General features: G+C 50.3%; 1 protein-coding gene across 1 annotated transcript in view; it reads left to right on the top strand.

The window, feature by feature from the left end:
- Positions 1–27,433, top strand: part of SRRM4 (serine/arginine repetitive matrix 4) — a 44,132-nt gene extending 16,699 nt beyond the window's left edge. Inside the window, exons 2-13 of the mRNA XM_054219894.1 lie at positions 4,279–4,422; positions 6,700–6,783; positions 7,131–7,202; positions 8,745–8,771; positions 9,488–9,538; positions 12,540–12,638; positions 13,613–13,775; positions 22,172–22,509; positions 24,108–24,329; positions 24,594–24,704; positions 26,378–26,524; positions 27,145–27,433. Coding sequence (XP_054075869.1) covers positions 4,279–4,422; positions 6,700–6,783; positions 7,131–7,202; positions 8,745–8,771; positions 9,488–9,538; positions 12,540–12,638; positions 13,613–13,775; positions 22,172–22,509; positions 24,108–24,329; positions 24,594–24,704; positions 26,378–26,524; positions 27,145–27,433 — 1,747 coding nt within the window. The remainder of the gene's footprint in view (positions 1–4,278; positions 4,423–6,699; positions 6,784–7,130; positions 7,203–8,744; positions 8,772–9,487; positions 9,539–12,539; positions 12,639–13,612; positions 13,776–22,171; positions 22,510–24,107; positions 24,330–24,593; positions 24,705–26,377; positions 26,525–27,144) is intronic.
- Positions 27,434–27,974: the final 541 nt, after the last annotated feature.

The following is a 27,974-nucleotide window of genomic DNA, read 5'->3' as shown; positions in this document are numbered from 1 at the left end:
GAGCACGGCTGGGACGTGGGAGCCTGCGGGCAGGGGAGGGCAGCTGCCCGGCCCCGGCAGCGCTGAGACGCCAGCACACAAGGATTTCAAGTGCACACCAAACCCGCACCGACTGCATGTCACCGTGGGACCCGGGGGGACGGGTGTCGCTGGGCTCAGCACCCGGGGAAGCGTGTGTCACCGAGTGCCACATTTCATGGCCTGATGAGATGGCACTCAGCCATGGCACCGAGTGCGGCGGCTCAGGATGGAGGAATGGGGATGGTTTGTGAGTTAGCTCTGCTCCCGGAGGCAGCAAACACCCGGTGCCTTTGCCCCGTCCTCTGCAAAGGCTGCCGGGATCCGTCCGTAGGCAGGAAGGGCAGTGCAATCCCGTGGGGGCTAGTGGGGGGCAAATATTTCCCCACGGCCAGGCTGGTTCAAGCAGACTCACCTGCGGGGTTCACCCCACGTCTCTGTAGGCCACAGCATGTCTTTAACAACTTCCATGAGGCGTCTTTGCTGAGCCCAGCACATCTCCCAGGTCTTGCAAATGCCCTGTGGGACCTCCCCGGTCTTGCATTTTCCTTGGCCTCCGCAGAGAAGTGGCCTTATCCTGCCACCCATGTGCACGGCCACCTCGGGCTCCGGTACGACACCCGGTGCGAAAGTCTCCTGGTGAGACATCAGTGACGCCCTACCCTTCCCCAGCAAACAGTGATGTCCAGTCCCAAAGGGATCCGTTGCAGAGCACAGGGGCTGCAGCGTGGTTAACTGGCCTCTGTGGTGCCACCACAAACTGGAGGTGACACCCTAGCTGTCCAGGGAAGGGACGCAGGATGGAGCAGCATCAAGCGATGGGGCTCTGCAGGGCACTGCCGGCAGCAGGGAGCTCAGTGGGATTCAGAAATGCGACGTGCCTTTGGGAAAGGCAGGTGGGAAGAGATTCAGGCAGTTTGCAAAAATAAACAGGGATCCCCCCACCTCGCAGCCGGGCCGCTGTCGCATGCCCTGTTCTCCTCCAAATGGCCATAGGGTTTTACAGTGGTTTTGTCCCCTTTCAAATTAGGAATATCTGGGTTCTTTCCCACCAGTGACCTTTTCTGCCTCATTTCTATTAGGGTAGCAGTACATCATTTCCCTCTGCTCTCAACACTGCGTGTTGCTGCTTCCCTTCCAGCCACTGAAAAGCTGGCAAAAACTGTCATGAGCCCAAAAAACCCCTCCTGGAGTGGAGACTGCTGCAAAGGGAAGGGACAAGGTGAGCCACCCATGGCGGGAGGCTGCACAAGGCATGTTGTGCTCTGAGCTGGTGGCAGACAGCCCGGCGGGTGCCTTGCTGCGTGGGGTCTCTCCATCAGGAGCAGGGATGCTGCTTTTGGACAGATCTGATGGATAGGCTGGATTTCTGCATGGGAGAAAGAAAGAAAGAAAAAAGAAAAATGAGTGCAAGCAATTGAATTGTCTAATGGAAATGAAGAACCTCGGAGGGCAGGCAGGAGCGGTGGGCAGCTGCCCATGGCCAGGAGTGTGTCCTTAGGGACATACATGCAACCCCTATGTTGGGCAGAGAGGCTGCGGTCCTTGCTCCGGTGGTGGAGCAGTGTTGCCCCCCAGCAGAGCAAACCCTGGGCATCCTTCCTGCCTCCTCTTCCTCCTGCCTGCTCCAGCACACGTTCCTGCGGGCAGCACGTCCCCTGCGCTCCAGCAAAGCACCCGCAGAGGCTTTCTCCTTTCTGCTGCAGGCAGGGGACCAGCAGGGGAAGGTGTGATAATCCTCTCCTTTCAGGCCACAGTAATCGTTCACACCAAACTGCAAGCACTTTTATATCAGTCATGAAAGACAACAAATAAAAAATACGTTTTTATATATATATTCAATCAATGTCTATGGAGCTGAACGCAAGGGGATTACCAGCCAGTTTAGAGTGTTAGTGACTCTCAGCATTCATCAGAGGAGAACATTTAGTTGAATTGAAGCCAGCCTTTGATGGGATTGGAGAATAATTATTTCCATCAATAATTACTTCCAGGCCCAAAAGAAATGGTTCCTAGTGTGTTGCAGAACAGGAGTCCTTGGTTGCCTCAAGGCCAATATGTTTTAACCCCAGGACCTGAAAATCCCATCAGTGGGAGCAGGGGCCAGGGCGAGAGGGACATCGCCCACTGTGCCCAGGTCCCTCCTGCAAGGCAGCGATGCCCCAGTGTGCTGCCACCCCAAGGAGGAGCCCTCCCGCCTCCGCTGCTGGAGCTGATCCAGCCCAGACTTTGCACAGGTCATTAATTTGGGGACATTTTTAATGGATCCTAATGATTGAGCCTCAGAAGACCATTCTTAAAAGGGGTTCAGGAAAGGCCACAAGCTAATTAGCTTGCACAAAGAAAGCAATTAACCATGTAGCTTCCTGGATGATTAAAAATAACATAGATGTTGGGAAGCGACTGGGGGATTTTATTACAAGCAGAGTAATACATTTTTAAAGCCAGAGGGACCACCACCTCCTGCATGCCTTGGGCCAGAGATATTTCACCCAGCTTCCCCCTGCTGACCCCTGTCGCTTAGACTTGGCTGATGCACATCCTTAAGTGTTCAGGCACTACAAACTGGGCCGCAAGGAGTCCGCTGTTAGAGAAAGTGGAATTTTGTTGAGATAGAAAGCACAGGTGGAAAGAGAGGGGTGACGCTTCTTCTGCAGGTGCTCCTGTGCCAACTCCTGTCCTGAACAGTGTTGCTCATGGCTGGGGCAAGCCACAGGATGTTCCCTGGGGCATGCGAGCCTCTGGCCATGCCTAACCTGGGCTAACATGCTATTTTAGCATCACACTGCTCTTTAACTACCCTCTTGGCCCCCTTTAACCCCCCAGATGTGCAGCATACACCTGGTCCATTGTTCCTGACCCCACAGCCCATGTGTGGTGGCTGTGACAGTCTCTTGCAGCCAAAGCAACCTCCCAGCATGGCATCCCTGAGCCACTGTGGCTGCAGGGGTGGCAGGGGACATCCCAGCCTCCCCCCGCTCCAGGGACTTCACGTGGCCTGGAGGCTTCGCGTGCGAAGGGAGAAGGTGGGTGGGGTGGCAGATGCAGCAGTGGGACCCTGCAGAGCTGACCTGGGGACAGCTAAACCCCAAAGCAGCACCCAACAGCCCATTCCTGAGATTGGCTTTAAAATAATAATGGGAAGAAATGGGGACACTTTCTCTGTCGGCTGAGCCCAGGCCACCATCGGTACCACCTCACAGCCAGGTTGGGCTTGAACATGTCAATGCTTGCTTTATTTATTTGAACAATACTCAAGATGACACTAAACCCATAGCGTTCTTGGTGCCCCTGCCAGGTACAGTTTATGGCTTTCCATTAATCTTTCTGTTCTTTGAAATAAATGTCTGTGGGGCCTGAAAACCTATTTACTTTCCTCCCGAGTGTCTGAGCTGGGGTTCGTTTGGGTTTCTTTTCTCCATTTGCCGCCTTTCCTCCATTTGAGTTTGCCCTGCCCAAGCCCCCGTGTTTCTTGGAGACCTCTCATCTCAGGCTTTCCCTGCCCTGGCTCTGCTCTTCACCAACTCTCATGGTCTCCCCAGGGCTCTGGCAGGCATCTGCCTGGCCCAGGTCGTTCCCCTTAGCTCTGCTGGGCTCTCACAGGTTCTCCAGTTTGGGCTTTCAGCAGGACCAGGTGTGTTTACTGGCCCAGCACCCTATTTGTAGGAGTGGGGAGGAGAACTATCCTCTGGCTGCCAAAGCTTTGCTTCTCCCTGGGTGCTGGCAAGGGGGACAGGATGAGGATGTGTGGCAAGGTATTGGCAATAGCGGGTTTGGGAAATGGCATTTGTAATGCAAAAGTGTTTTTTCTACCAGTGTGCAAGACTAGTGCTGTCTCTGCAGAGCTGGTGAGCTAAAACCCACAACGCAGAGGAAGGTGTCCAGGGGTGCTGGTCTGACCTAGGTACCGTTGCATCAGACCCAGGCGCCGTTGCCGTCCCTGCAGTACGGGGCTGTCCTGCTGCTCCTCGGCTGCACGATGCTTTTGGCATCTCTGCCTGAAAGCCAAGCGCAGCATGTTCATGCTGGGGATCAGCTTAGCTTGGAAATGGGGGACTTTTTGCAGCACTTCCCACTGTGTAGGGCTGAGCGCCATGGGCTCGGGAGGCCTAGGAGCAACCTGCAGCGCTCCTTCACAGCAGCACAGGTCATACCTGTGGAAAGGAAAGGGGATCCTCCAGTACATGGGAAGCCTTCAGCAAATGAGCCCAGCTGTCAGGGCAGCTCTTTATTGCTCACTCTCTCCCATTGCTGCTGCAGCGGGACGCTCAGCTGCCTGCCGTACCCTGCGGAGGACAGACATCCCGAAAAGCTGAGCGGCCGCACGGTCAGGGAGGCCTCCACCACCAACGGCTGTGTGAAAGGGAAGGAGAGACGAGACCATGCTCGCTGCAGTTCGCGCAGGTAGGAGCCAGGGCTGTGAGCGGGGGTCACCCCAAAGCAGGGGATGGTGGAGGGGGTCTGTGAGAGCTGGGGATGGGTTAAATCACTGCGTGAGTGCAAAATCATGTAATTGCATGAAATCCCTGTGCGTGTTTGCTGTTACAGTCCCCTTGCAAGTAATCCTGGCTGGAAGACAGGCAACCTGCCAGCATCCCTGTGTGCCACCAGGTCCATGGGGTACCCCTGGCTGGGCATCGCCCTCAGCAATTCCCCTTTCCCCACGCCTAGATCAGACCAGCAGTATTGGCTTCATTAGGACACAGCTTCGTTATCAGTTCATTATTAGCCTCTGACAAATTGAGAGGGGGAAAACCAAATTGAACGTTGTAAATGAAGCAACTGGGGTCTCTGAGCCCTGCCTGTTAAACGGTCTCCGGGATTAAAGCCTCTCCGTTTGGTTAAAGATGTTGGAAAGAAAGAGCAAGAAAGCACATTTCATATCTTCAGATTTCAGGCTAGCCAGAACAATAATCTAAAGCGTATTTTTAATTAGACTTCGATTACAATCGCGGAGAAACAATTAAAATCGGATCAGTGCAGGGAGAAAGCTTCCACATCAAAGACAAAAGGCTTTATCTTGTGAGAGGGAGAAGTGCTCTACAGCAACTGCCTGTGGCTGTACGGCATGGTCAGAGGTTTCTCCCCGCTCTCCCTCGGCCGTGGCCGTGCCTGGCCGTGGCCCCGGGCGAGAGGGGGGCTGAGAAAGCAGGTGGGAGCTGGGGTGGATAACTGAGGGTCTGGGTGTTCCTGGTCTAGGACAGAACCTTGGGGTGGCTTTGGGCAGATGTCTTTTCCAAGAACAAGTCATTGTCGCTAAGCTCAGACATTTTTTTCTACCTCAATACAGATGATAGACCCACTAAGCCCAAGGTGTTCCATATCCCACAAGAGCATTTCTGCTGGTTGATGAAATCCTTGGGAGGAGAAAGGGAGGGAGAAGGAGTATTTGGGTGCTCTGCAGAGTCACAGTGTCGTTGCACCTCGGATTTACTGCCCTGGAAGCACTTGGCACTCAGTTATTCACAGTTCACAACTGAAGTGCTACCGTACAGCTTCATTTTGTAGAGTAATTTAAAAAGAAAGTATACTAGGAGCATGAAGCAATTGGTTTTTTTATGATAGTGTAATTTTGGTAGTAATTGAAGCCCTGGGTGAGCAAGTGTTGGGGGGCAGTGGAGCCTGAGTTTCCCCCCGAGAGTGACATTTGATCTGCATTAGGACCTTCATTAATGATAATGTTTGTTCTTTCTGCAGAAAACCGCTCAATTTTTGGCCTGTTTCTGCAGTGAAGATCCCATCCCACAGCGTTTTCCAAACATGGGGCTGCCTCCATGCATCCCTTGCTATGGGCTCCTCCAGTTGGCAGGGCCAGAAGTGGGGAAACTGAGGCACAATCCAGCAGGGATTTTTGCAGAGGTCCTGGGGAAATGCCTGTGCTCCCCACAAACCTTGCTCCCGGACCCCTTTGGGGGATCCACAGACAGATCTGGGGATCTGTTTGGGGATCAACCTGGGGATCCACAGGCTGCCACCAGCTGTCCCAGTCTTTATGAGCATTTGCTTTGGTTAATGAGTAGCCATGGAATATCTGTCATATTTTCAGCGCAGTGCTCGAATTAATTTAACCATGGTATTTGCTTTTCATTGAAACATAATGCAATTCGGCATCATATGTTTAAAAAATAAATTAATTTATAGGAGGTTTTTTTCCCAGGGTTTAACAACTGTGTAAGAGATGCGTATCTCACTAAATTAGTGTAGCATCTCAATAAATATATATATTTCTAATCAATTGCTATTTAACATATGTCAAGTCTTTTATTACAGTTAGATGCATCTGTTTGCAATAATTATTGTATGCAAATTAAATGTCAATTAATTATTTAAAGCATATTTACAAAGAGCAACAAAACCTATAAATCTGTTACGGAGTCGTTAACCTCAGCAAACATGTTTTAAATAATCAGCCGGCATCACCACGGCGTACAGTAGCTGTCTCATTATATCTCCATTAAACCCACGGAGGAGACACTTCGTTTAAACTGTGACCAAATTATTCATTAGAGGGGTAATTAGGTGCTCGCCTGCACCCCAGGTCCACCGTGAAAACTGATCTCTCTGCCCTGCATGTCCCTGAGGTGGGGACGGTGGCAAACGGGGGAGAGCAGTCCCATGTGAGCTGATTCAAACATATTTTTATCATTTTAATTTTTTTGTTTGTTTTCCCCCTTTCTTCAGCCCCTCATGCGATGAGGAGCGTGCGCCGCCACCGCCCCGGGGAAAGAAGAAGAAGAAGAAATCTGGCCGCAAGAAGCGAAGGAGGTGAGGGCAACCATGGTGGCGTGTGGGGAAGGAAGGGGACAGGCAGCCCTTGCCTGTGTGAGAGGTGGAAAAAAAATCCCAGTTTAAAATGGAGGCTGGATACACTACGGAGAGGTGCTGGGGGTTTCCACAGGCCCAGGGAGATGACGCCATTTTCTCACCTTCCCCTCAGGGTGGCGGAGGCCAGGCCGGGGCTCACCCACAGCCTGTCTTGGGGGGCCCTGGGTGCCCCCGGCCCCTCTGCACCCCGGGGAGATGCCTTTGGTGGCAGGGTAAAGGTTGTGGTGGCCGGGGAGGGCTGTGGGGAGCCCTGAGGTCCCTAACGACCCCCCTCCCTGCCTCTTCAGGTCTCCCTCCTACAGCCCCTCGCCTGTGAAGAAGAAGAAGAAGAAAAGCTCCAAGAAGCGAAAAAGAAACAGGTATTTTATTTTTTTTCCCTTGAAAATGTAATTACCCGCTGTTGGGGGGAGGTTTGGACAAAAGGTGGAAGACGTCTAGTGCTGTAGGGTAGCGGGTCGAGCCCAGTGCCAGGAGGCAGAGAGAGGCGTCGAACTCCTGATTCTTAATAATGGCCGCCATGAGGGCAGGGCCCAACTGGGAGGTGAAAGCCAGACTGCCTTGGAGGGCATGAAATGGAGTCCTGACCCAGTGCAAAGAGATAAATATGAGCTGTCGGGGTGTGGGGAAAGAGAGACAGATGAGGCAAATCGGCGTGAGGTCTGCTGAGCCTCTGCCTCCTGCCCTTGCTGTCCTGTTCCACATGGCTCCCATCCTCTGGCATGCCAACGGGTGATCGCCCCCACGTTCCCCTTCTGAAGCCCATTTTTACTTTAAAGAGCACCATTAAATTTTAAAATTGCAAATATTTCACTGGTTTCTCTCAACCATTAAACCAATATTTGGAGAGAACAGTGGATGCTATCACTCTCGGAAAGTTCATGTATTTACAGTATATTGAACCAAAGAGAGAAGCTACCAAAAACGGATAGCAGGGTGAAAAGTTGAGCTCGATTCTTATAGAAGAGGGAGGGAGGAGAGATAAGGGTATAGAAACTCCTTTAAAATACTTCTTTCCCAAGGAGGGATTCTTATGCTCTTCTATGGATACCATCTCCTGACAGCAGTCCTGGGTCAGATGCTCCTTGGCTTTGAACCTTTAGTACCCATTTATGACCCTGCAAGCCAAGGATAAGCTGTAGCTGGTCCCAAAAGGCAGCATGGTAAACCATTAAGCATTAGTGACCAATGGAGGTTGTTTCCAGACACCTGGTTCCATTTCAACTACAGATCCCAAGTGACCTTGCCACAGGCAGTCTCGTGGTCCCTCTAGGCAGGACTTCAGGCCATGTCTTCTGCAGGATGTTGTGCTCCAAGCTGAGATGGGACACAGCGGTCTGTGCAGCGTACTGGCTCCAGGCCTTGCTGCAAGGAACTGTGTCCTTCATGCTCCCAGGGCTTTCTGTGAGAACCGCCAGCACGGTGGCTCCTGTGTCATCCCAGGGATGCTCCAGGAGGCAGGACAGATGCATGCAGGTTTGGCTGTAAGGCTGCTCTGGAGTTATACAGAAGGGACCCTTCCTTTGAGTGCTACTTGGTCCTTCATACAGAAAATGAGGGACTGCACTCACCTCTGCCCCCTCAAACTAAGCACAGTGCAAAACTGTGGAGGCAGTAGCAGAGAAAAGGGACCCACTAGGGACCGGTGATATCTATAGACTTGTTATCCTGAGGATCATATTCTCAACTATTTGTAGAGGGTACTAGTCACTTCCACCACAGCAGCATTTCTCAGTTACCCCCTTGACAGCTGGCTAAAGGAGAGCCAGGGCCATTCTGCCCAGCTGGTAGATGAGGTCTCCTCACAGTGCTCAGTCTAACACTGGGCCTAACCACACTGCCTGTGATTCAAATTTCCAATTCTGTGAGACCCTGTATTCAGTGTACACATTTGTGTCTTGCAGGTTATCCTCAAAGAAGAGAAGACACAGGTAAGAGTTGAGCAAGTATGGGTGGCCCCTTAGAAATAATGAGTTTAATGGCCTCTTCAAGACCTCACAAGGTTGATGTTCACTGGCTGGAGGCAGAAGATGTTTTTCTTCTGTGTCTCCTCATGGAATTCCCTTGGCTCCCCCAACCCTCTGTGGGTCTGGGGCTACCCTCTCCCTATTCAGCCTTATGCGTTCCTCAAACCCCACAGGAATCGGGTCTCCAGCCCAACCTGTGCAATCAAGCACGTAACTGGAAAAGACCGCTTGGTATAACCTAGCCCCTGGCAACCTCATCCATGTTGCATCCATCCTGCATCTTGAGTCTTCGTTTCTCTTACGGTTTCATTTGCAAACAGTATGGCATCCCCCAGCACTGCCTATCTTTGAAATGTTCGGAGTCAGTGTCTTTCCAGGTGTGTACTGGAAGAACTCTCCTGATCTAGCATGTGTACATACAATATCAAGAAGTATTCGTCTCCTCTATGGGAAAATGCAAAGCCACCAGGATGGCTGTTCCCTTTAAGGATGCTTTTTGGCCAAGCGCATGAGCTAGATTTGTCAGCAGGCACTCAGACCCCCTGTGCTGAGGCAGAATCATTAATCCCTTTCATTTTTATCGCACGCTCTTGGGCAATCTAGCTGTAACATTGATGTGTGATTGTGCAGCTTTTTATCAGAACAGAAATCTCCGAATTAATTAGCCATTTCTTATTTAGTTCTTCAAGCCCCAAAAGTAAGAGAAAGGAAGAAAGAAAACACAAAAAACAGTAAGTAGCAACTCATGGTGTTCCCTGCTCAGCCTGTGCAGAGCTGGGGTGCTAGGAAGCGCTTGGTGTGGTGGGTCCCCTGGAGCTAATGCTGGCTGTGCAGCCCTAAGCAATTCTCAGGATTATTTTGCAGCTAAAAGCTGCAATTCTGGTTTTGCTAGAATGGGAAAGGGTTTGTAGAGGTTGGAGATCTTTCCTTTCCCTCTCTTTTGTGCCACCTCATTCAGTACTGTCTTTGTATTTCACAGGGATGTACAGTGCTGTACTGTTCATCTATCCCTGAGCAGAGACTCCAGCTTTTCTGATGAGGGCGGCATGAGAGGATGAACTCAAATCTGCGGAGCACAGGGCCCCACAGCATCCACTGCCCAAAGAGCAGGCTGGCACCCTCTTACTGAGAACGGCTTTAGCTCCTGCTTGTTTGCTGCTCTTGGGGGTTACAGCAGGGGCTACTCATGATACACAATGCAACCAAATATCTGAATGGGAGCAGAAGGCAGTGGGGGCTAGGGAAGAGAAGGGACGGTTTGGAGGTGGTGGAGGCTGCAAAAATCTGGGGTTTGGGTTCCCATCTGCCCTGGGGTGTCAGCAGAGCACAATCCTTGTCCTATGGGGCAGACAATAAAGGGGTATGATACAAAATGTGGTTCCTCAGGGCTGGAAGGAAGGCCTGTGAGCCTTCTCTGTTTTTCATTTCCTTCTCTGTCTTCTCCTTGGAATTGCAACTTGTGGCTTTTTACCTGCTTTTAGAGCAAGGAAACTGTTCTGAGGCTGAACTCTGGGCAGCAAACCCCTGGTTAGCTCTGCTGGGACTTGGGATACCCTACTAGAGACAGAAACCGAGTTAGCGGATGGAAATCTGCTGGTTTGTTTGGTATTGGTAGGACCGGCCCTTTAATTCTTCCCAACACTACTTTTGGCTCGTGGGCAGAAAGGAGATAGGGGGACAATAACCCCTGACACCATGAGTGGCACCCCCAGTATGGATTGTGACTGAAGAGACTGGGAATCCATGAGGTGCAGAGCATGTTGTGCTGCCTGCACAGACCAGCTCTATTGCATGCAGAAAGCCCATCTCCTTTTCTCTCTGATTTCTGCATCTGATTTCAGTAGCACAGCCACCTTTTTTTTTCCCCCTCAAACCGGGCTGCTATGCACCCAAAAATCTGAGTGGTAAAACTGAGGATTCCTATGGTATCGGCAAAAGCAGGCATCTCCTCAACCCAACGTAGCAGTATGCAGTAGCCTAACAGTGTGGTTAAAACAAAGATCAGACGCCCTTCTGGTATGTGCTGATCTGGGGGAAGAAGAGCTGTTAGAATTGCTCTTTGGGGATAAATCAGTGAAATCGTTTTAGCCCTCATCTCACAAATCAGAGCTGAGCCACTCCCCGTTTCTGCAAACCTTCTTATTGCTCCTGGGCATGGATCAGATAGATCCCATGAGCCATCTGCGATCAGGATTTTTGTGTAATCACGCTGCTTTGGCTTATCTTTGTGTCGAACAACGGGTTATCTGAATCACACAGGACTAGTTTTTCCTCCTGCAGAAAGGGAAAACTCTTAAACGGGAGGGACTGATGCAGAGGGTGAAAAGCAAATACGGAGATTTTCACACAAATCCAGGACGTGAGGGAGAGATGTTCAGTATCGCTGATTTCAGCTGTATGGAAATAAGGAAGGAGGATCCCAAAATGTGAACTTTAAAAATATAATCATAGGGTGTGAAAAGCATCAGAGAAAACAGCCAGGTGGAGTTCAAGCAATTGACCTGGAGGCTGCCCTTTTGTCTTAAAGGAGATGCAGTTCTCAAGCAATCGATCTGCTGAGTTTTTATAGTGGCAAATTGCTAATTGCTGTCCAAGCAGGTTGTATGAGTGCTGTCAGCGACTGGTATAGCACAGCCATGAAACCAGACTGTTCCCAGCAGCTAACCCATTGCTAGCTTTGCCTGCTGGCACAGTGACGCCAGCCTGAGCAGACGGTTACACTACCAGATCTAAAATAACTGCTGTGGTGGGCAATGGTGAGAGGGAATGGGCACAGAAGGTGACAGGTAGCCTGTCACTCGCATCACCCTGCTGTCCGTCTGCAGGACTCCAGCTGTTGGCATGGACAACAACAGCCCCTCAGTGATAGAGCCAGGTAATCCATCAGTAATGGCGTGAATGGAGCACAGGGAAGTGCAGCAGGACACCGAAGCTGGGCCCCTGCGCATGGTTTGCTGGTAGCTGTCCTGTGGCCCCATCAGAAAAGGGAGCAGCAGTGACTGGATGTCTATAAGAAGCCGGGTAAAATGGTCCTGCCCCTCAAGCGGGAACCGTGCATAGGTTGCAGTTAGGGAAGCTGTACTTTGTAGGTTGTTTATAGAGCAACCGTAAGAGCTGCCCAGAGGACTGGCTAGACCCTCCCACCTAGGCAGCATGGGGAAGGCTGTCTGTTACTAAGTGTACCGTATTTAGAGCCTGTCCTCCTGCATCTGCTCTTTAACAAGGAGCCTGCGCTACAGAGAGGGTTGGAGCAAGAAATGGGAGGGCTGGAGCTTTGTTGTGGGTTTCCTGGAGGGACTGTGCTCCCCCAACGAGGCTCAGCAATGGGAAGGTTCCTGGCTGTCTTAGGGTAGGCTGCAGGATGAAGGGCAAGCACACACAGCTCTTCAAGGTCTTGAGAGCAGAAAGGATTGGTGCTGTCCGCTGCACTCCCACATGCTAGTCCATAGATCTTCCCCCAGCCTGCTACAGAGCAACTTAATAGCTTGTAGTTAAAATGCTAGCACAGATCTCGGTAAGGTGGCTTGCCTTAATGTCAGTATAGCGATGAAGGGATGGAGAACTTCTCATGCCCTGGTGTCCTGCACAATGCTTCATACACCACTCGCTTTGGTTTAAAATGCAGATCTTCTTTCTGATTTGAATGTTATTGACTTCAGCCTCCAGCTGCTGGCTCTTGCATCGCCCCCAGCCTGCTAGCCTAACGGTGGTTTTCCTCTCTGCTTCTTAAAGCTCCCGTGGGCGCACCCGGAAATCTCATCGCCATCGTCACCGCCACTGCCACTCTCGCTCCGAGAGCTCAGACTCCCACTCCCCCCGCTGCCGAAGCAGGTAACATCACCACTCCCTGAGCTGGGTGTCCTGCAGCACTTCCCGGTGGGCTTAAGGATGTGGTTGCAATAGCCTGTGAGCCATGTCCCATTCTGGTAGCAGCTGTGTCACATACTGGGGGTTGAGATTCTTGTGGGCTCTGCCATAGAAAGGTTTTGGCTCGAGGAGCAGTGGCTGCAGCTTTTCGGTCCAGCAGTCACTTCTAATCCCCATGGCTGATGATCAGCCCATGACAGCTGATTCCAGCCTAGTCTCCCTTCCCCAGCCCAAGGGCTCTGTACTGCTGATGTCCCAGGAAACCCTTAAATTTGGTCTTAGCAATGGAAATATATTTGCCCATGGCATCCTATAGCCACTGTCTTTGACCTGATTAAAATCTCAGTCCTGCGGATGACAGATGCCTCCTGGGGCCAGCTAAGTGGATGCTGGTGCTAGACTCGGCATCACTGCAATAGCAAGTCGCGTAGTTTATACGCATCATGAGTTCATGTTTCACATTTTCTGAAAGCATTTGACTTTATGAACAAACCACCACTCTCCCACTTCACTCCTCCTAACTACTGGGAATTTTCTTATGAAAAGCTGATGATCAGCAGGGGGAGGAATGCAATCAGTAATTGGAGGGGTGTTCATGCAACAGCAGACTGTGTCTTCTCTTGGAGATTTATTACCACAGGGACACTTAAGGCTGTGTGAAAATGTGGTTAGCCTTGAGCCACCGTAAAATCATGAATTGGAGCTGAAATTTGAGGTTAAGGTCCAAAGACTGGATGCACACTATTATTTAAAAAAAAAAAAAAAGTGGAAAAGCAAAATATCCCTGTTCTTTCCATCATGACTCCACAGAGCAGTCATGTGGAAGACCTCCCCACGCAATGGCCTAGCACAGAGCTGCCAAGAGTTTGTATGGAGCTGGTAAAGGGCATTACTGCGATACTGAGGAATAATGGTTTGGCTGTTCATGTATTCTGCAGGCACAGAGCCAGGTCTCAGGAGGAAGGGCGTAAAACCCGGCGAAGACGCTCCCGGCACCATTCAAAGGTCACGGCAAAGCGAAGCTCCTCTGCAGAGGTTCAGGCCAGCCAAAAAGCCAGCCAAACCCTCCCGTTCTACAGCTTCCTGTCTACTAAGGAAGTAGTAAGTTATTACACACTGCTTCTTTGCTTGAACTAGTCACAGGAATCTGGGCAAGAAATTTGATATGAAATTTTTATAACTCAATTATAGTGATGTTAGACAAAGTTGGTTAAAGCTGTATTATTTATTAATGGTGCTGTTCTCCAATGTATTTAAAGTCATTCCTTCCTTCAGCACTTTCACACCAAGGGTGGGACTGGAGAGGGGAAAAATTTGCAAAGGCTTTAGCCTATGAATAATGAATTGAGGACATTGAACAAAAGAAAGTGGCCTCCAGCAATGATATTTTACAGGGAAGTGTTTGTTATGCAGCCCTTGCTCAGCTGGATGTGAACTTAATTCACTGGTCTTCATGTCCAAAAGTTTAGTCCTTCAGGGGAAGAAAGGGAATCAAACATATATAAAAGAAACATTTACATTTAATGAGTTGGTGATTATTGACAGGGGATGTTTTCTGACTATCAGGATCCTTCTAGGATCACTGTTGCTCTGGACTGACAAGCCCAGGGGCCAAATTCGGAACTTATGAGCAGCTCCCATTGATGCTAATGGGAACTGCATGTGCAGCCGAGGGTAAAAATCAGGCTCTGTGCCTTGGGATGTTTTTTTCGTATACATGGCAAGAGATGATATATTATATGCCTTAGAATTGAGGGAGCAAGAAGTGGAGAGAAATATTAGATACAGATTGATATGAAGTCTTGCTTTTCCATGGCGCATTTCCCCTTTGTTCCCAGTAGCTGCAAAACAGAGGTGTGATGCTCTTTGATCGTGGTGTTAGTATCTGATAGACATTCTGGAGAGAGAAATTGCTACGTAGGACTCAGGGTAGTGCAGACTCTGGTACTTGTGTGTGTGGATGTGTAACGTTAGAGGTGTCTCGAGCACAGAGTCCTCCAAGCCCCAAAGTGGTGTATAATGGGGAATGGATTTTCTCCTTTACGCCCAGTCATCAATTGGAAATAGCTCAGCCATACGCAGTAGCTACATCAGATATGAGATAGATAGTGCCAGCAAGAGCAGAGACTTTATCCGCTCACAGCATTCCAATCAAAATACACAGAGATTATACGTGGGTACAGACAGGCACAAGCTGTCTCTCAGCATTATAGATATGCATATTTGCTCTCGTCATATACATCTCCTAAGTGTGTAGTGCACATGTGAGTCATTGCTTATAAAGCCATATAAGGCAGAGTGAATAGCAGAACCTGCACACCACGCTTAGCTGCATGCGTGTGTGTGTGTGTGCGCACATGCAAAGGAAGAATAACAAGCTATGAAGCTTTTATTGCCATGAGCCTGGGGCGTTGCCCTCTGTCAGACCTGGAAAGGTAGAAATGAGGTAAGAGCTCCTCCCGAAAAAGAACCAGCCAAAGACTGCATCATGTCACCAGGGCTTTTTTTTTTTTTTTGGTTCAAGCTGTGTATTTTACGTAAGTGTTCTCAAGTCTAAGCCTGGTTTTTAATTGGTACTAGGTTTCCTCTCTCTGAAGCCAGGCTCCCTGAGTCCTGTGAGGCCGACTGCCAGCTGTTCTGTTCCCTGAGCAAGAGTAAACTCTAATTTAAAATTGTAAAAGCTTTAAAATGAGCTAAACTCAAGCATGCTGCACTCCCCTTTCCACTTGCTTCACTCAGGGTAAATGAGCACACAAGCTGCAGGGCAGGGAAAATCAGAGCTTTATAGTGATGGTTGCAAAGTAAAAGTCGTCAGGCTCCTGCTGTATTATTTCTAGTAAGTGTTGATAACACAGGCAAATATTTCAATGACTGAAGGGCATCAGTACCTTTACTACGCAACCCACTAGTGTCATTTTTGTTCCCGAAAAAAAGTACGCTCTCTTGGGACATCACTCAAGAACATTTAAGCGCTTCTTTAAATTGAAGCTCTTGGTTAAGTGCTGCCCCTGAAATTTTTCTGAGCAAGGTCATTGAATATCAGGTGCTCAAAACTAGCAAGGGAAAAATGGAATGGGACCTTCTAATCTCATTTATTAATGACTATATACAACCCTTTGATGCCTTTCCTTTTTGTGAGTTACATGATCACTCTATAAATAAGCTTAGTTCTGTCAGAATCTACTTTGAGAGCAGCCTGGAAATGTTATGAAATAAAAATGTGCTCTTGCAGAAAATGTTGATCACTTATCACAAATAAATTACTGGAAAAGAACATATTTTTGTTGAAAATTCCGGAACTGGGATGCAAAAATGCCATGTTTCAGTCCTCTATGGAGGCTGGTGTGTCACACTCCCTGCCCTTCCCTCTGGCCTGGGCTTCCAAGCCAAACCATCCTTACCTGTGGAGAAGCCCTCTCCAAAGGAATGGGGTTGTCCAGGGAAGATCCCAATGTGCAGAAGAGACCCAGAGAGATAACACACAAATTCCCAGAAGGTAATGCTATAGCATTCCCAAATCAAAGATTTTGCTTTTTAAGTCAATTTTTTTTCCATATTCTTCTGAAGAAGTTGAACTATTTTTAGGTAAATTCTGCCATCCCTCCCTACCCCCTGGTTTGTTTTCCTTCCTTTCTACTGCAACAGCCACATTTTTAACTAGGTCTACCTGTAATTTATGAGGGATAAACCATACAAAAGAATGCCCTGCCCATGCATCCACCTTGCTGCTTCTTTCCCTCTTGCCTTTATGTGTAAGTTGATGCACGCACACGCATGTACACATGCAGAAACACCCAAAGTTCCCTGCTATTTTACTTTCTGGCAGTGAATTTCCAAGCTTCTCCCTCTCATTCTCCCTTTAATCCCATGCAGCTGCAATAGCCACCTACAGAGAACAGGATTGCGGGTCTGTGCCTCAGCATGCAGAGAAACTGCGGGTAATGTGCAGCATCTATTTTGGAACAGAATACCCCTAACCCACTGCAGACACTTTATTCCACACTGATAAAGATATATTACATGCCACTGTGCTTTCTGTTGAGCAGCGCAATATAAATACCTGCAGGGTATGAATCTAATCGCCTTTGTTGTACCTGATGAAGATAACTGTACGCTGCATACGCTTGCCTTGACAGCTCCTTTACTTCCACTGAAACTCGTTTACGATGTCACAAATTAACACAGGCTTGAGCCAAATTTTCAGTGAGGCTCAGCGGAGTACAATTGTTCCAAATGACACTGTTTGTTGTTTTGTGCTCAGGTGTCTGCAGAAATGTAGAAGTGGGCAGATACTGTGCAGGGGCTGGGGCTGGCATACGCAGGAGGGCTTGGGGAACCTTGTAGCAGATCTGCGTATTGGCTTGCTGTTGCTCCCTGTTTTCTAGCCTGGGTTTTGGTTCGCATAGAAAAAACTATTCTTTTAACCGCTAGGCACCATGTTTCTCACAACAAACGGGGCCCCGAGGAACAGAAAGAAAAAACCTTCCATAAATATGGAAGTTGTTCTCTTTTTGCTTTTCTTGTTCCCCTCCTCCCAGCCAGGGGACTGAGGTTACCCCTGGTTATTGTTCAGTAAATTCACAGCTCAGTGCTGGGACCACGGGGAGGCCAGAAACCCAGGGTGAGGGAAGGATATCTGCAGCCATGGAGGGCTGTGCTGTACACCAGCTACCAAAGGAGGTGATGGTAGGCAGACCCTTGCTCCAAAGCAGTGCCAGCTTGGCCTGAGCCGAGCTGGAGACACAGTGACCTGCGTCCCGTGGTGCTGGCTGCACCCCAGCAGGCTTGCAAAGGAACAAACCTTTGCCTGGTGTTCTCAGGAATTCACCCCCAGCAATGGATCTGTCAGCAGCAGTGTTGCCGTCCAGCCCCAAATAACCCAAGCTCTGACCTTGCAGGGACAGTTGTGTCATTATTGCCTCCATGCTCCTGGACTTAGCTTAGCCCTTGTGGTAGAGAAAGCCTCACCCTGAGCTCTCCACCTAGCAGAAAAAAAAAAAAGAAAAAGAAAAAAATATTTTCCACTCAGTATTCCTTGAATCAGGGATTCATAATTGTGCAAAAAGGAGTTTTATCGTATTCCTACAGCCCTGATATTTTTTTTTTGTACTCCCTTTATAAGAGGTTGGCTTTTCAGCCAGGGCAAATCAGCAGAGGTGAGCCCATTGCCCAAAGGCCTCCCCCCAGCCCCAGAAGATGGAGGTAGCCTAGACCAGGCACAGGTTTCCCCGAGCAGCTCCTCTCAGCAGGTGCTGCTCCCCGCGCCAGCGGCTCCTCGGCAGATGTCTGCTGGGCCTTCACTGAGAATAAGGCTCGCTGGGGTCATCAACGCAAGTTTTTTGTTCCTTTCATTATTACAACACACAGAAAAAGAGAGAAAGGGAGACATTATACACCTCTGAAAAAGAAATTAACTCCACTTTGAAGGGAGTTGTAAAACAAGAGAAAAAAGACCCAAGAAAGAAATCCTCCAGCTCTAAGGGAGGCTGTGCCATGCTGCTCGTTGATGGGTCTTGGTCCCCTTATGGCTGAGGAAATGTGTAGTCATCTCTCGCCCCAGGGCTGTTTGCAACACAGTAAATGGACTTGTTCAGCTTAATTGGAAGATGAGTAGCGATTGTATTTTTGTAACCTATCAGACTGCACTGCCTCTTGGTCTAGGATTGCACTCAAAATTGCAGTCTGGAGTATGAGTGAGGCCCTCGTTTGTACTTCCCCTTCATCTTGATTAAATAATGACTTGAAACAAAAAAAATCCAATAAATATATATCTTGGGTTCCCTTGAGGGCAGCAGTAGGTCCCCTGCTGAAAGCTGGAGAAAGCAAAGTTCACTGAGATTATTTAATTACTTATTAGAGAGGGGGAAAAAATCCAAATGTTCGCATAGAGAAAATTAGATTCATGAAAGAGCAGACTCTTTTTAAGACACCCTAGAAAAATAAAAAGCCATTAGAATTCAATTGAGCTCTGCACAATGTTTTCGGATGTGGCACTCGGTTTCCATCTCGTGTGGCCGCTGTGCCTTTCAGAAGCAGTAAAATGGGACCAGAAGCAAAGCCAAGGTCGTTAGATGAGGAATATGTCTCCAAGCAGACAGGCGAGTTGAGCATCTTGAGAGTTGTCCTGGTTCTTGCCGCATGACAGAAATCTCCCCCGGAGCCTGCAGGAAGCTACTGGCTACAGCCCGGTGCCTTGAGGTGGTGGGGCTGGGAAGCTGCTGTCCCTCCCCTCTGCACCTTGCCCAGGCCAGACCCTCCAGCCCTCAGAAGGGTTGTGGGCTTCGTATTTCACTGATATCCGCATGTTGCCTCTTCCCAGAGTGCTGCTACCACCGGTGTCGAGCTACAGAGGAGCATGTTGATGCCCCAGTCATTTGACAGATTTTGTGATGTGCTGACAACAGTTGCTACTTTGAAGGTAGACTTCAGTGAAGGCAAAGCAAGAGCGTACATCCCAGGTCCCAACAGCACTCTTAAAAGCTGCTTTAGAAATGCCAAGAAACGGCTGTATTTCTTGGTGAAAATCAATGCCTTTTGGTTTAGACTGGGAGGGAACAGAAGTGAGCTGTTTGTGCATGCGATGCTGGGGTCAGTGTCCCTCAGAGCAGCCCCATGCCCACTCCAGGCCTTTCCTACCCCTGTAGCCAGGGCACACCTCAAGCGGGGGTTTTTTATGCCTGTAAATGAATGGTGGTCAAAAGCTGGTTGCCTCTTGGTTAGGGTTCTGATCTAATGCAAACCATAACCCATCTTTAAAAAAATAATAATCTGGTGCCACATTTGAAAGCACAATCCTGTATCTTCTGAGATGTGGTTGGGAAGGGTTCAGTGATTTGTAGCAAGGAGGTTAGTTCTCTCAGGGCTCTGGATGTGGCATCAGAGTTTCAGAAAGACTTGATGAAAAAAGGAGGAGAGCCGGATACCTGTCTCTCTTGTGCTCCTTTGACATTCCAGTTTCTACTGGAGTAAAAAAGGACTGTTAGAGAAGTGCTAGAGCTGAGAAGCAGCAAGGAGCAGGACCAGATGCTGAAATGAGGGCTTGTGATGTGCATCTCCACTTGTTCCTAGTTGGGAACGTTTGGGAGATCTTTCTGCTCTGTCCAGGGCTTCTGTGTTGAAGGTACAAGTTGGCTAGCAAAGAAGGATCACTTCATTTCCACTGCTGGGCCTACTGATGCCTCCGAGTTAGGACTGAGCACAGCTTAGAAGTTAGTATAGGGTGGGGATGGAGGAGTCCCCAGCCCTAGTATGGGTTTGCTGGGATAATCTAATTCCTGTCCCCCTGTCCCTTATCCCAGAAACAGTACTGCCTCTCTCTGGCAACAGCAGGAAGTACTTGGAGATCCTCCGACTCCAGGTGTTTTCAGAGCATGAGGATGTTGTGGGCAGTTGTCATTCTGCAGACTGTGTGCTGAGAGCCACTGTGTGTGTTGGTAGCTCTGCTCTGGTTTCAGCTCGGGGCACAGATCAAACGCCACTGGCAGGAGGGTAGACGTGAAGGCACCATCTGATGGCATGAAGGACCTCCATATAAGAAGTAATACAGGCTGGGTTTGTAGCCCCAGGTGCAGACAAGAAAGAGTCCTGTCCCCATGCCAGCTGGTCCAGGTCTAAGCTCTCCAAAGGGACTGGCCCTGTCCCTGCTGTGTGACAACCGTTCCAGGTCTCCCCTGCCCTCCGAGATATTACCAAAGTTGCAATGTGGTTTTTCTCAGCTCAGAATACTCCAGATTTGTGAGGGCATGGCCCAGGTCCCCAGTGTGGAGAGCGTGGCATAGAGGGAAGGCATCGCATGCCCCAGAACATGGTGTGAGGACATGTGCAGGTGTTTGAGGGAGCACAGCTTTGCTGGGATCGTGTTGGAGGACTATCCTGAGTGGCGGGAACCAAAAGTATGTGGCCACCCTCTAAGGACCCTGGACCAGACCTTATGGGTGGGAATGAGGAGAGCAGAGCATCTGAGTGAAAGAGGAGGAGGCCACGTGAATGTGCAGATGTGCTGTGTCCGTGATTGACCCTAATTCTCACCCCATTGCAAGGGCAGACAGCACTAACATAGCTTCACTCCCAGTGCGTTCCTGGGCTGGCTCAGGCAAATGCCAGCGGAGTTAAAACCAAACTGTAAAATACCCAAATGATTTCAATCCCTTTGGTGGTGCTCAGGATCACAGACAACAGCCCTGCCCGGGGCAGCCAATGTGGGTTTGGGATCCTTGCAACCCACCGAACTCCCATGCAGAGGCTGACAGCAGCAGGGCTATCGTCCCCTTCCCCGTAGGCCTCCAACACAGCACAGAGGGGGATATTTTCCCTCCTCTACTTTATTTTTTTACTTCTTCCCTCACTTGAGTACCTTTGTCGCTTCCGTGAAACCCAAGGGGATTTAGTGCAAGCTGAGACTTTTCAGCAGGAGCGAGCAGCCTCCAGGAATGGGCTGAACGGCCTAATTTAAAGCAGAAGGAAACAAAAATGAGTAATAAGTGAGACAAGCAAGCAGACAAAAAGCAGTCATGACATTTGCATAGAGGAGGCGAGCGAACAGTTGGCAGTGTGGATTGAAGAGAGGGTTTATGTTTTTTTTTTTTCATGTAATTTGAGACTCTAATGATGGACTTATGTTGCCCGCTCTTCCTTTTTTCTTACACCTTACCTACTAAAGGAGGAGTTCTTGATGGGTAAGTGGATGCTATCCGCAAGACACCAGGGAATTTATTAGAGGTCACTTGAGCGCATTAGCTATATCTTCTTCAGGGGGAAAAAGGCACACAAAGAAGTATCTGTATACCTTTTATTTCCAGAGGGATTTTTCTTTTTTCCCTCCCCCTCCTTTTTTTTTTTTCTTTTTTTTTTTGTTTGTTTTGAAGGGATAAGCTTGTTTATTTGCTAGTTTTTACTTTGTACAGAAGCCCTTGATTTGATTTGATTTGATTTTTCTTTGCTTATTTCGGTGACATTCATTCAGCCTCTTTATTAAGGAAGCTTAAAAAATTCCCTCATTTAAGATTTTGCTTCATTTTTGTTTTCTTTCCAAGGATTATGTAGAGTTTTTATATGTATATTCCCATTTCTTTTTTTTTTTTCCTCCCTATCTTTAAGGTTAAATAAGGGCTTTGTCCTCTGTTATACCTTTTTTTTTATTTAGTTAGTTATTTTGATTCTTTGGTTGCCCGTTACGTTGTTGAACTCTTTTGTTTAACATGAATCGCATGCTGATACTCTTTGCATGATCTCTAAATCTTCCCGTTATCATAGCAGGGGGAAAAGAAGTTTCTTCTTACTGTGGATTTCTTTCAGGGATATGTGCTTTTGTTTTCTTCTCCTCTTTCTTCTTTTTCTTTCTTTCTTACTTTGTTTCTTTCCTTTCCTTTTGTTTCAGTGCATCATGATGGTAAAATTTCTGGGTTTATTTAAAAAAAAAAAAAAAAAGCAAAGTAAAACCAAAAACAACCCCCCCTAAAAACCATTCAAACAATGCCAAATGGCTTTTTTGCTTTCAGATCTCTCAGTCAGGGTCTTCTGCTGACCTCTTTACCAAAACAGACAGCCCGCCTGGCAACCTTGCCAGCCAGAACGGAGAGTATCATGAATATGACTCAGGAAACGATACTTCCTCCCCTCCCTCCACTCAAACGAGCTCATCCAGGTCAAAGGACAGCCAGGAGAAAAGAAGTCTAGTCCATGATGGCTTTGGCCATGCCTTCTCGTCCGGGAAGCCCAAACTGGCCAACAGCGATAACAGCTCTGATTCAGGAAATTCCTTCACCAGTTGCTTTTCCCAGACCAAGGGAACAGCTTTGGAAAATCTGTCTCCAGATGCCCAGGGACAAGACCGAAGGTCAGTGATTACCAGTAGCTGCTGCTGGCAGCCAAATACCTGGTACGTTGTTGCTCTGTATCTCCTGCCTGCTCGCCAGTTGCAGTGGTGAGCTGGCAGGGAGGTTTTTGTGGTCTGGAGGCAGTTAGATAGAAATCAGACCCACGGTCTTGCCAGTCTGGAGTCTACAACCCAGCAATGACCAATACTGTAGCCTGAGGAGGAGGATGAAAACCCAGCCATCACGCCCCTGGGCATTGCCTGAGCCACCTCTTCTGGCTTTAATGTGGCTAATGCAGGGTTTGGCCCTGGGTCTAGCTGTGTCCTGAACACAGCCCTGCTCAGACGGACATGACCATGTCAAAGAAAAGAGTTGCTGGCCCTTCTGGGCAAAGTCTGGAAAGGTACATCAGGGGCTGGCTGTGCTAATTCTCCCCCTCCACTTACTGTGGGGAGAAGGGAAACGGGGTTCATTTTTGCTAAAACCAGTACGGGCTGCTCTTTCACCTGTCCTATGAGCTAAATCCAGCCTGCCCCTTCCCAGCTGGTCCTGGGTGACCAGATAGCATCTCGTGTAGGTGGGGAGCACAGGGAGGGGCAGGCGCCTTGCTGGCTGCAGGGTAACACAGCAGCAGCTCTGTGCGCTGGGGCCACAGGGCATCAGGTTCAGGGACAGGAGTCAAATCACCACCCAGTGCCACAGGTCATCATCAGGAGAAGGGAGGAGATGCCAGCCTCCATCACCGCCTCCCATTCCTCGGGGCTTGCCAGGTGATGTTGGGGATGAAGGCACTGAAGCGCAGTGGCTGTTATCCAAGGCTCTGCTCGGGCAATGGTGTTAGGGAGCTCTTCCAGCTCAGGCCCTCGGGTCTTAAATGTTGAAAGTTGGAGCCAGGATGTGGTCTGAGGGTGGGAGCACTGAAGGAGAGAGGAGCAGGAGCCATGGGAATTGGTGTTAGGAAGAACAAGCCCTCAGTTTTCAGCCAGAGGGTAAAATTTTAGGGCTCTACGTACACGTTGTGACTCCAGTGGGATAACTCTGCCTTCACATGGGTGGAGCTGGGATTGCAGCTGGCCCTGGCTGTTGGGAGGCTGCCTTGCTTCTGGGCTCTAACGCCAGTTCATACCCAGGGCACTTCTGGAAGCAAAAGAATTCATGCAGCTCTGTCCAAAAGCAACGGGATGTGCCTGCTTGTGCTGCTCCACAGGCTGGAGCACAGCCCCTTGCCCTGCCATGCTCTGGCTTTCCCTTGCTCCAGCACTTCTCACCTCGCTCCTCTCCCCGGGTCCTGCACCACTCACTGGCCCGCCCCAGGCTCTGCCAACCAAACACCTCTGGTGTGTTGGGAAGCGGCAGAAGAGCTGCCCCTCAGACCACCTGAGACCTCTTCCACAGCCCCCTTCTCTGGCACACCCTGGAGGGTGAGCTCCTGGGCTCTGACCTACACACACAGGGTCTCCTGCAACAGCAGCCTGGAGAGCCAGGAGGTTGTTTTTATCCACAGCTGGGGAATGGGAGGATGGGAGTACTTATTGGCTGGAGTGTGGTGCTCCCCTCAGCCAAGGACCAGTCCCAGTTCAGCAACAGCTTCAATGACTGTCCAAATATATGTTCACAGAGGGTGCCTGTCCTTGTGTCTCAACTCTTCAGAGGAGAAGAAGCAAAACTTCCTCCCGTCCCCAGCTCACAGCTCCCCGTTAAGGCCATGCTCCCGCAGCGAGTCGTACACCAGCACAGGCAGATCGTCCCGTGGTTCCAGCCGCTCCAGCCATTCCCGTTCCTCACACCACAAGGCCTCTCCCAGGTACTCCCGAAGCAGATCCTGCTCTTCAGGAAAGAGGTAAGGCCAGCTAAAACGGCTGTCTTTGTGATCCTGGGCAATGTTTAACTCTTGCAGGCTGGCAGGCTCCTTGCAGGAGCAGGTGTTAGAGTTTGAGGGGTGCCTAGGGATCCACATGGCTTGTGGTGAAATGGCCACACAGAGCTGAGCCAAGACCATGAAATATGGGGCATCTCTTCCCCCATGAGCCCAGATTCGGAGGAGTCTGGTACAGCCTCACCCTTCAACATCTTTAACACTTCTACGGTTCTTGCCTATCCCCAGGTCTTCTTCACGTTCCCCCAGCTATTCCTCCAAATCCTGCAAAAAAAGTCCTGGGAGCAGGAGTTCAAGGCCTCGTCGGAGCCCCAGTTACTCCCGCTACAGCCCTAGCAGGTACAGCTGTCGTCTCATGTGATATCTGCTGCCTCACACTTTCCCACTGTCTCCATCACTAGTTTGGACTCCATCATGGCTGCCGGCTCCTTCTGCCAGCCCTAAATTGCTCCCTCAGTTTCCTCACTGAGTGCTTTAATCCTCAGCGCCAGGGTGGGAGGGAGCAGGGGGACACGGAGTAAGGCATATGGCTGTATGTTATGTTGGCCCCCAATCCGCTGGAAATGTCTCACCATTTATTGCCCCAGAGCTGGTGCTGGTTGCAGAGAGAAGAGCCCAGAGATGAGCCTTTCACTTTCTGTGAGAAAAGTAGATTTCCTATAGCCGAGGACTGCCCTGCGTTGATTCAGGGGAATTTCACACAAAGCACTTTTGGGGGAAGGTTGCTGGGAGGGAGACCTGGTTTATCCCTGGCTTTGAAGCATCACCGCATCTCACGCTCAGAGCGTGTGGCATGTGAAGTGGCTGCTCCTCTGCTCCACGCCCTTGCAGGGGACACACTATGCAGCCAAGAGTGCACAGATGGCTGCTTGGTGATTTTTGCCAGGGCTCATGCAAGTGGAAGATGCCTCATAGGAAAACCCGGGGAGTGCCCCTCTATCATGCCGGTGTAAATGGTGGGCAGAGCGTTAGGCTCCAGTTGGGTCTGCCCACAGCTGTCCTCACCCGAGGAGCCCACGCCAGCCAGCAGCCCCTGCAGCTGGGCTGCAGCCCTTCTCAGAGAGGGATCTTATCGCAGTAAGGAAGGATACTCTGCTTTTCAGAGTCATGGCTCTGCCAAAAAGAGGTGTCAGGCCCTAGGAAGTGCCCCTGCTGTGTGGGCAGATGCCAGGTACCCTCATGCTGGCACTCACACAGCATTGCAGGGGGAAACACAATCCAGGTGACTATTCCCTCCACACCCCGCAGAAAACACGCGTCTTGTAGCTCAGCCCTAGATGCCTTTGGGCAGTTTTTTTCTGGTAACATCTCCACTGCTGAGCACACTGTGAACATTTTGCACACTTAAAACGCTACATTCTCAGGGTCTGATTCTTGCAGGCTGTGACAATCCCTGCACCAGTGTAGAATATTTCCTGCGTGCAAGGATCAGGCCCTTGACCTGTAACATGTCGCTATGCAGCTGGCATTGAGCAGGGCGTATGAAGTCAGCTACGCTCCACAGAAGGGCCTGTGCTGACGTGTATGAGAATTTAACAAAAGAGAAAACCATAGCAACACCGGCACTCCTTCTGGCGAGCCATGCAGAGCTGCACAGCCCTGCAGGGATACCGGGGGCCCTCTGCTCATGTGGGGCCTGCTGCCAGGGTTGTTCTCACCTGCTTCTGCAGCAGGGCCAGCAAGAGCAATTTTAGTAGAGCTAAATACAGAGTGTATCCACAGACACAGGTATGTGGAAGCCATCTTGGCTTATCAGCGCAGGACCATCAGGAGACACGGCTGAAACCACCAGATACAATTTGTGGGTGTCCATCCGTCCAGCCAGATGAGTGTCTCTGTCCAGCTAAGTCAGTGTGGGTCGGGCTGATGCCACTGGAGCACTTTGCTTAGAGTGGTCCCTTTTGGAGCTGAGTGTCCTCTGCTCATCCGTGCCTTCATGGGCCACTGCCCCTACATCCGAAACCCACCCCACAAAAACCCAGCAGTGAGTTTCCAACCTGTGCCTTCCCCAGAGACCGTGAGCGAGAGCACAAGTATGGCTCCAGTGAGAAGGAGTCGCACAGGGAGCGTGACCGGCGGCGGCGGCAGCGGTCCTATTCACCCCTGAGGAAACGCAGAAGAGACTCTCCCAGCCACCTTGAAGCTCGGCGCATCACAAGGTAAGGGGACGCGGTCCCATCATTTGGAGACAGGCTCAGCTGGTGCTCCCCAGGGAGAAGGTGGGTTGTTCTTGGGTCCCAGCCCTTGCCAGCGGAGGTTGCTCCAGGAGGAGACCAGTTTCCCTGAGCCTGATCAGCAGGCCCTTCCGCACCTCCTAGAGCTTGGGGATTCCAGCCTAGAGAGAGAGGGAGGATGGGGCGGGGGGGTGTCTCATTTACAACAAAGAAAAAAGGCAGATGAAGTTAGAGCAGGGACTCACCGGTCAGGTACCAAAAGCACCCCCCCACAGGCTTTTTGTTTCACCCTCTCCTGTGGTAGACGTCCCACACTGTAGAGAGAGTCAAATACTCTCTGACCTTCACACCGAGGGCTCTTTGGGACAGCATCAGGCAGAGCCCAGCCTAAGACGTGGTGTTTGGGATATTCCCTAGGGCCCCAGGGGGTGGGTGGTTTCAATCCCAAGGCCTGACAACTACCTGATCTCTTCCTTTTTTTTCTTTCAAACAAAAACAATCACGTTTTGGGGGAATGTTGTGCAAAGTAAACAGTGCTGCTTGGAGATTTTGGCAGTAAATCCATCCTTGTGTTGCTGGTAACCCATGTCTCTCTGTCCCCACAGTGCCCGCAAACGCCCCATCCCCTACTACCGTCCCAGTCCCTCCTCCTCCAGCAGCGCCAGCAGCTATTCCTCCTGGTACAGCAGCTTTAGCCGCTCCCCGAGCAGGAGCCGGAGCTACTCCAGCTACCGGACAAGCCGGACCCGAAGCTGGAGCAGCAGCAGCACCGAGGGCAGGAGCCGTAGCCGGAGTTCGGGCCCCAGGAGCAGCCGTAGCCGGAGTTCGGGCCCCAGGAGCAGCCGGAGCAGGAGCTATGACTCAGGAGGCAGCTCTGACAGCTTACGTCGCTAGGGAGTGCCGCCGATGGCTCGTGTGCCGGCGTCGCCTCCAAATTCCTGGCATTCTCCGCTTCCTTCCCACCTACCTGGCCATCGATAACGATCATCCCCGATACTGATGTGGTGGCAGTACTGGGTCTCCCTTCCCCGGTTTGGAGTAAGAGCCCCCATGCGCCCAGCACAGCCCCTTTACTGCCTCATGGAGAAGGTGGATCCATCCCAGCTCCCCAGGCCAGGGCTGGAAGAAGGGTCGGTGCTTTACAGAGGGTCTGTCACAACAGACCTGCTCCATCCTGCCTGACATCCCCGTCTCCCTATCGCTGCTGCTCTCCAAAGCACTACCAGCTGCTCCAAAGGAAAGAATTCAGCTCGTTGCTCTTCGGACAAACCAGGAGCCAGCAAATTAATTTCTGTTGGAGGGAGAGACACAGTTAGGGAGGAATTTGCTGGGAAGCTTTGGTGATGCGTTGGGGGTGACCTGTCCCCACCAAGGCAAACATCATGTCTCTTGGGTTTCTCCTCCAGAGTTTCTGGCCACTCTGCAGCAGGCCTCT

The sequence above is a fragment of the Rissa tridactyla genome, chromosome 13 (assembly GCF_028500815.1).
Source record: "Rissa tridactyla isolate bRisTri1 chromosome 13, bRisTri1.patW.cur.20221130, whole genome shotgun sequence".
Lineage (NCBI taxonomy): Eukaryota > Metazoa > Chordata > Aves > Charadriiformes > Laridae > Rissa > Rissa tridactyla.
This window is presented reverse-complemented; position numbering and strand designations above follow the sequence as displayed.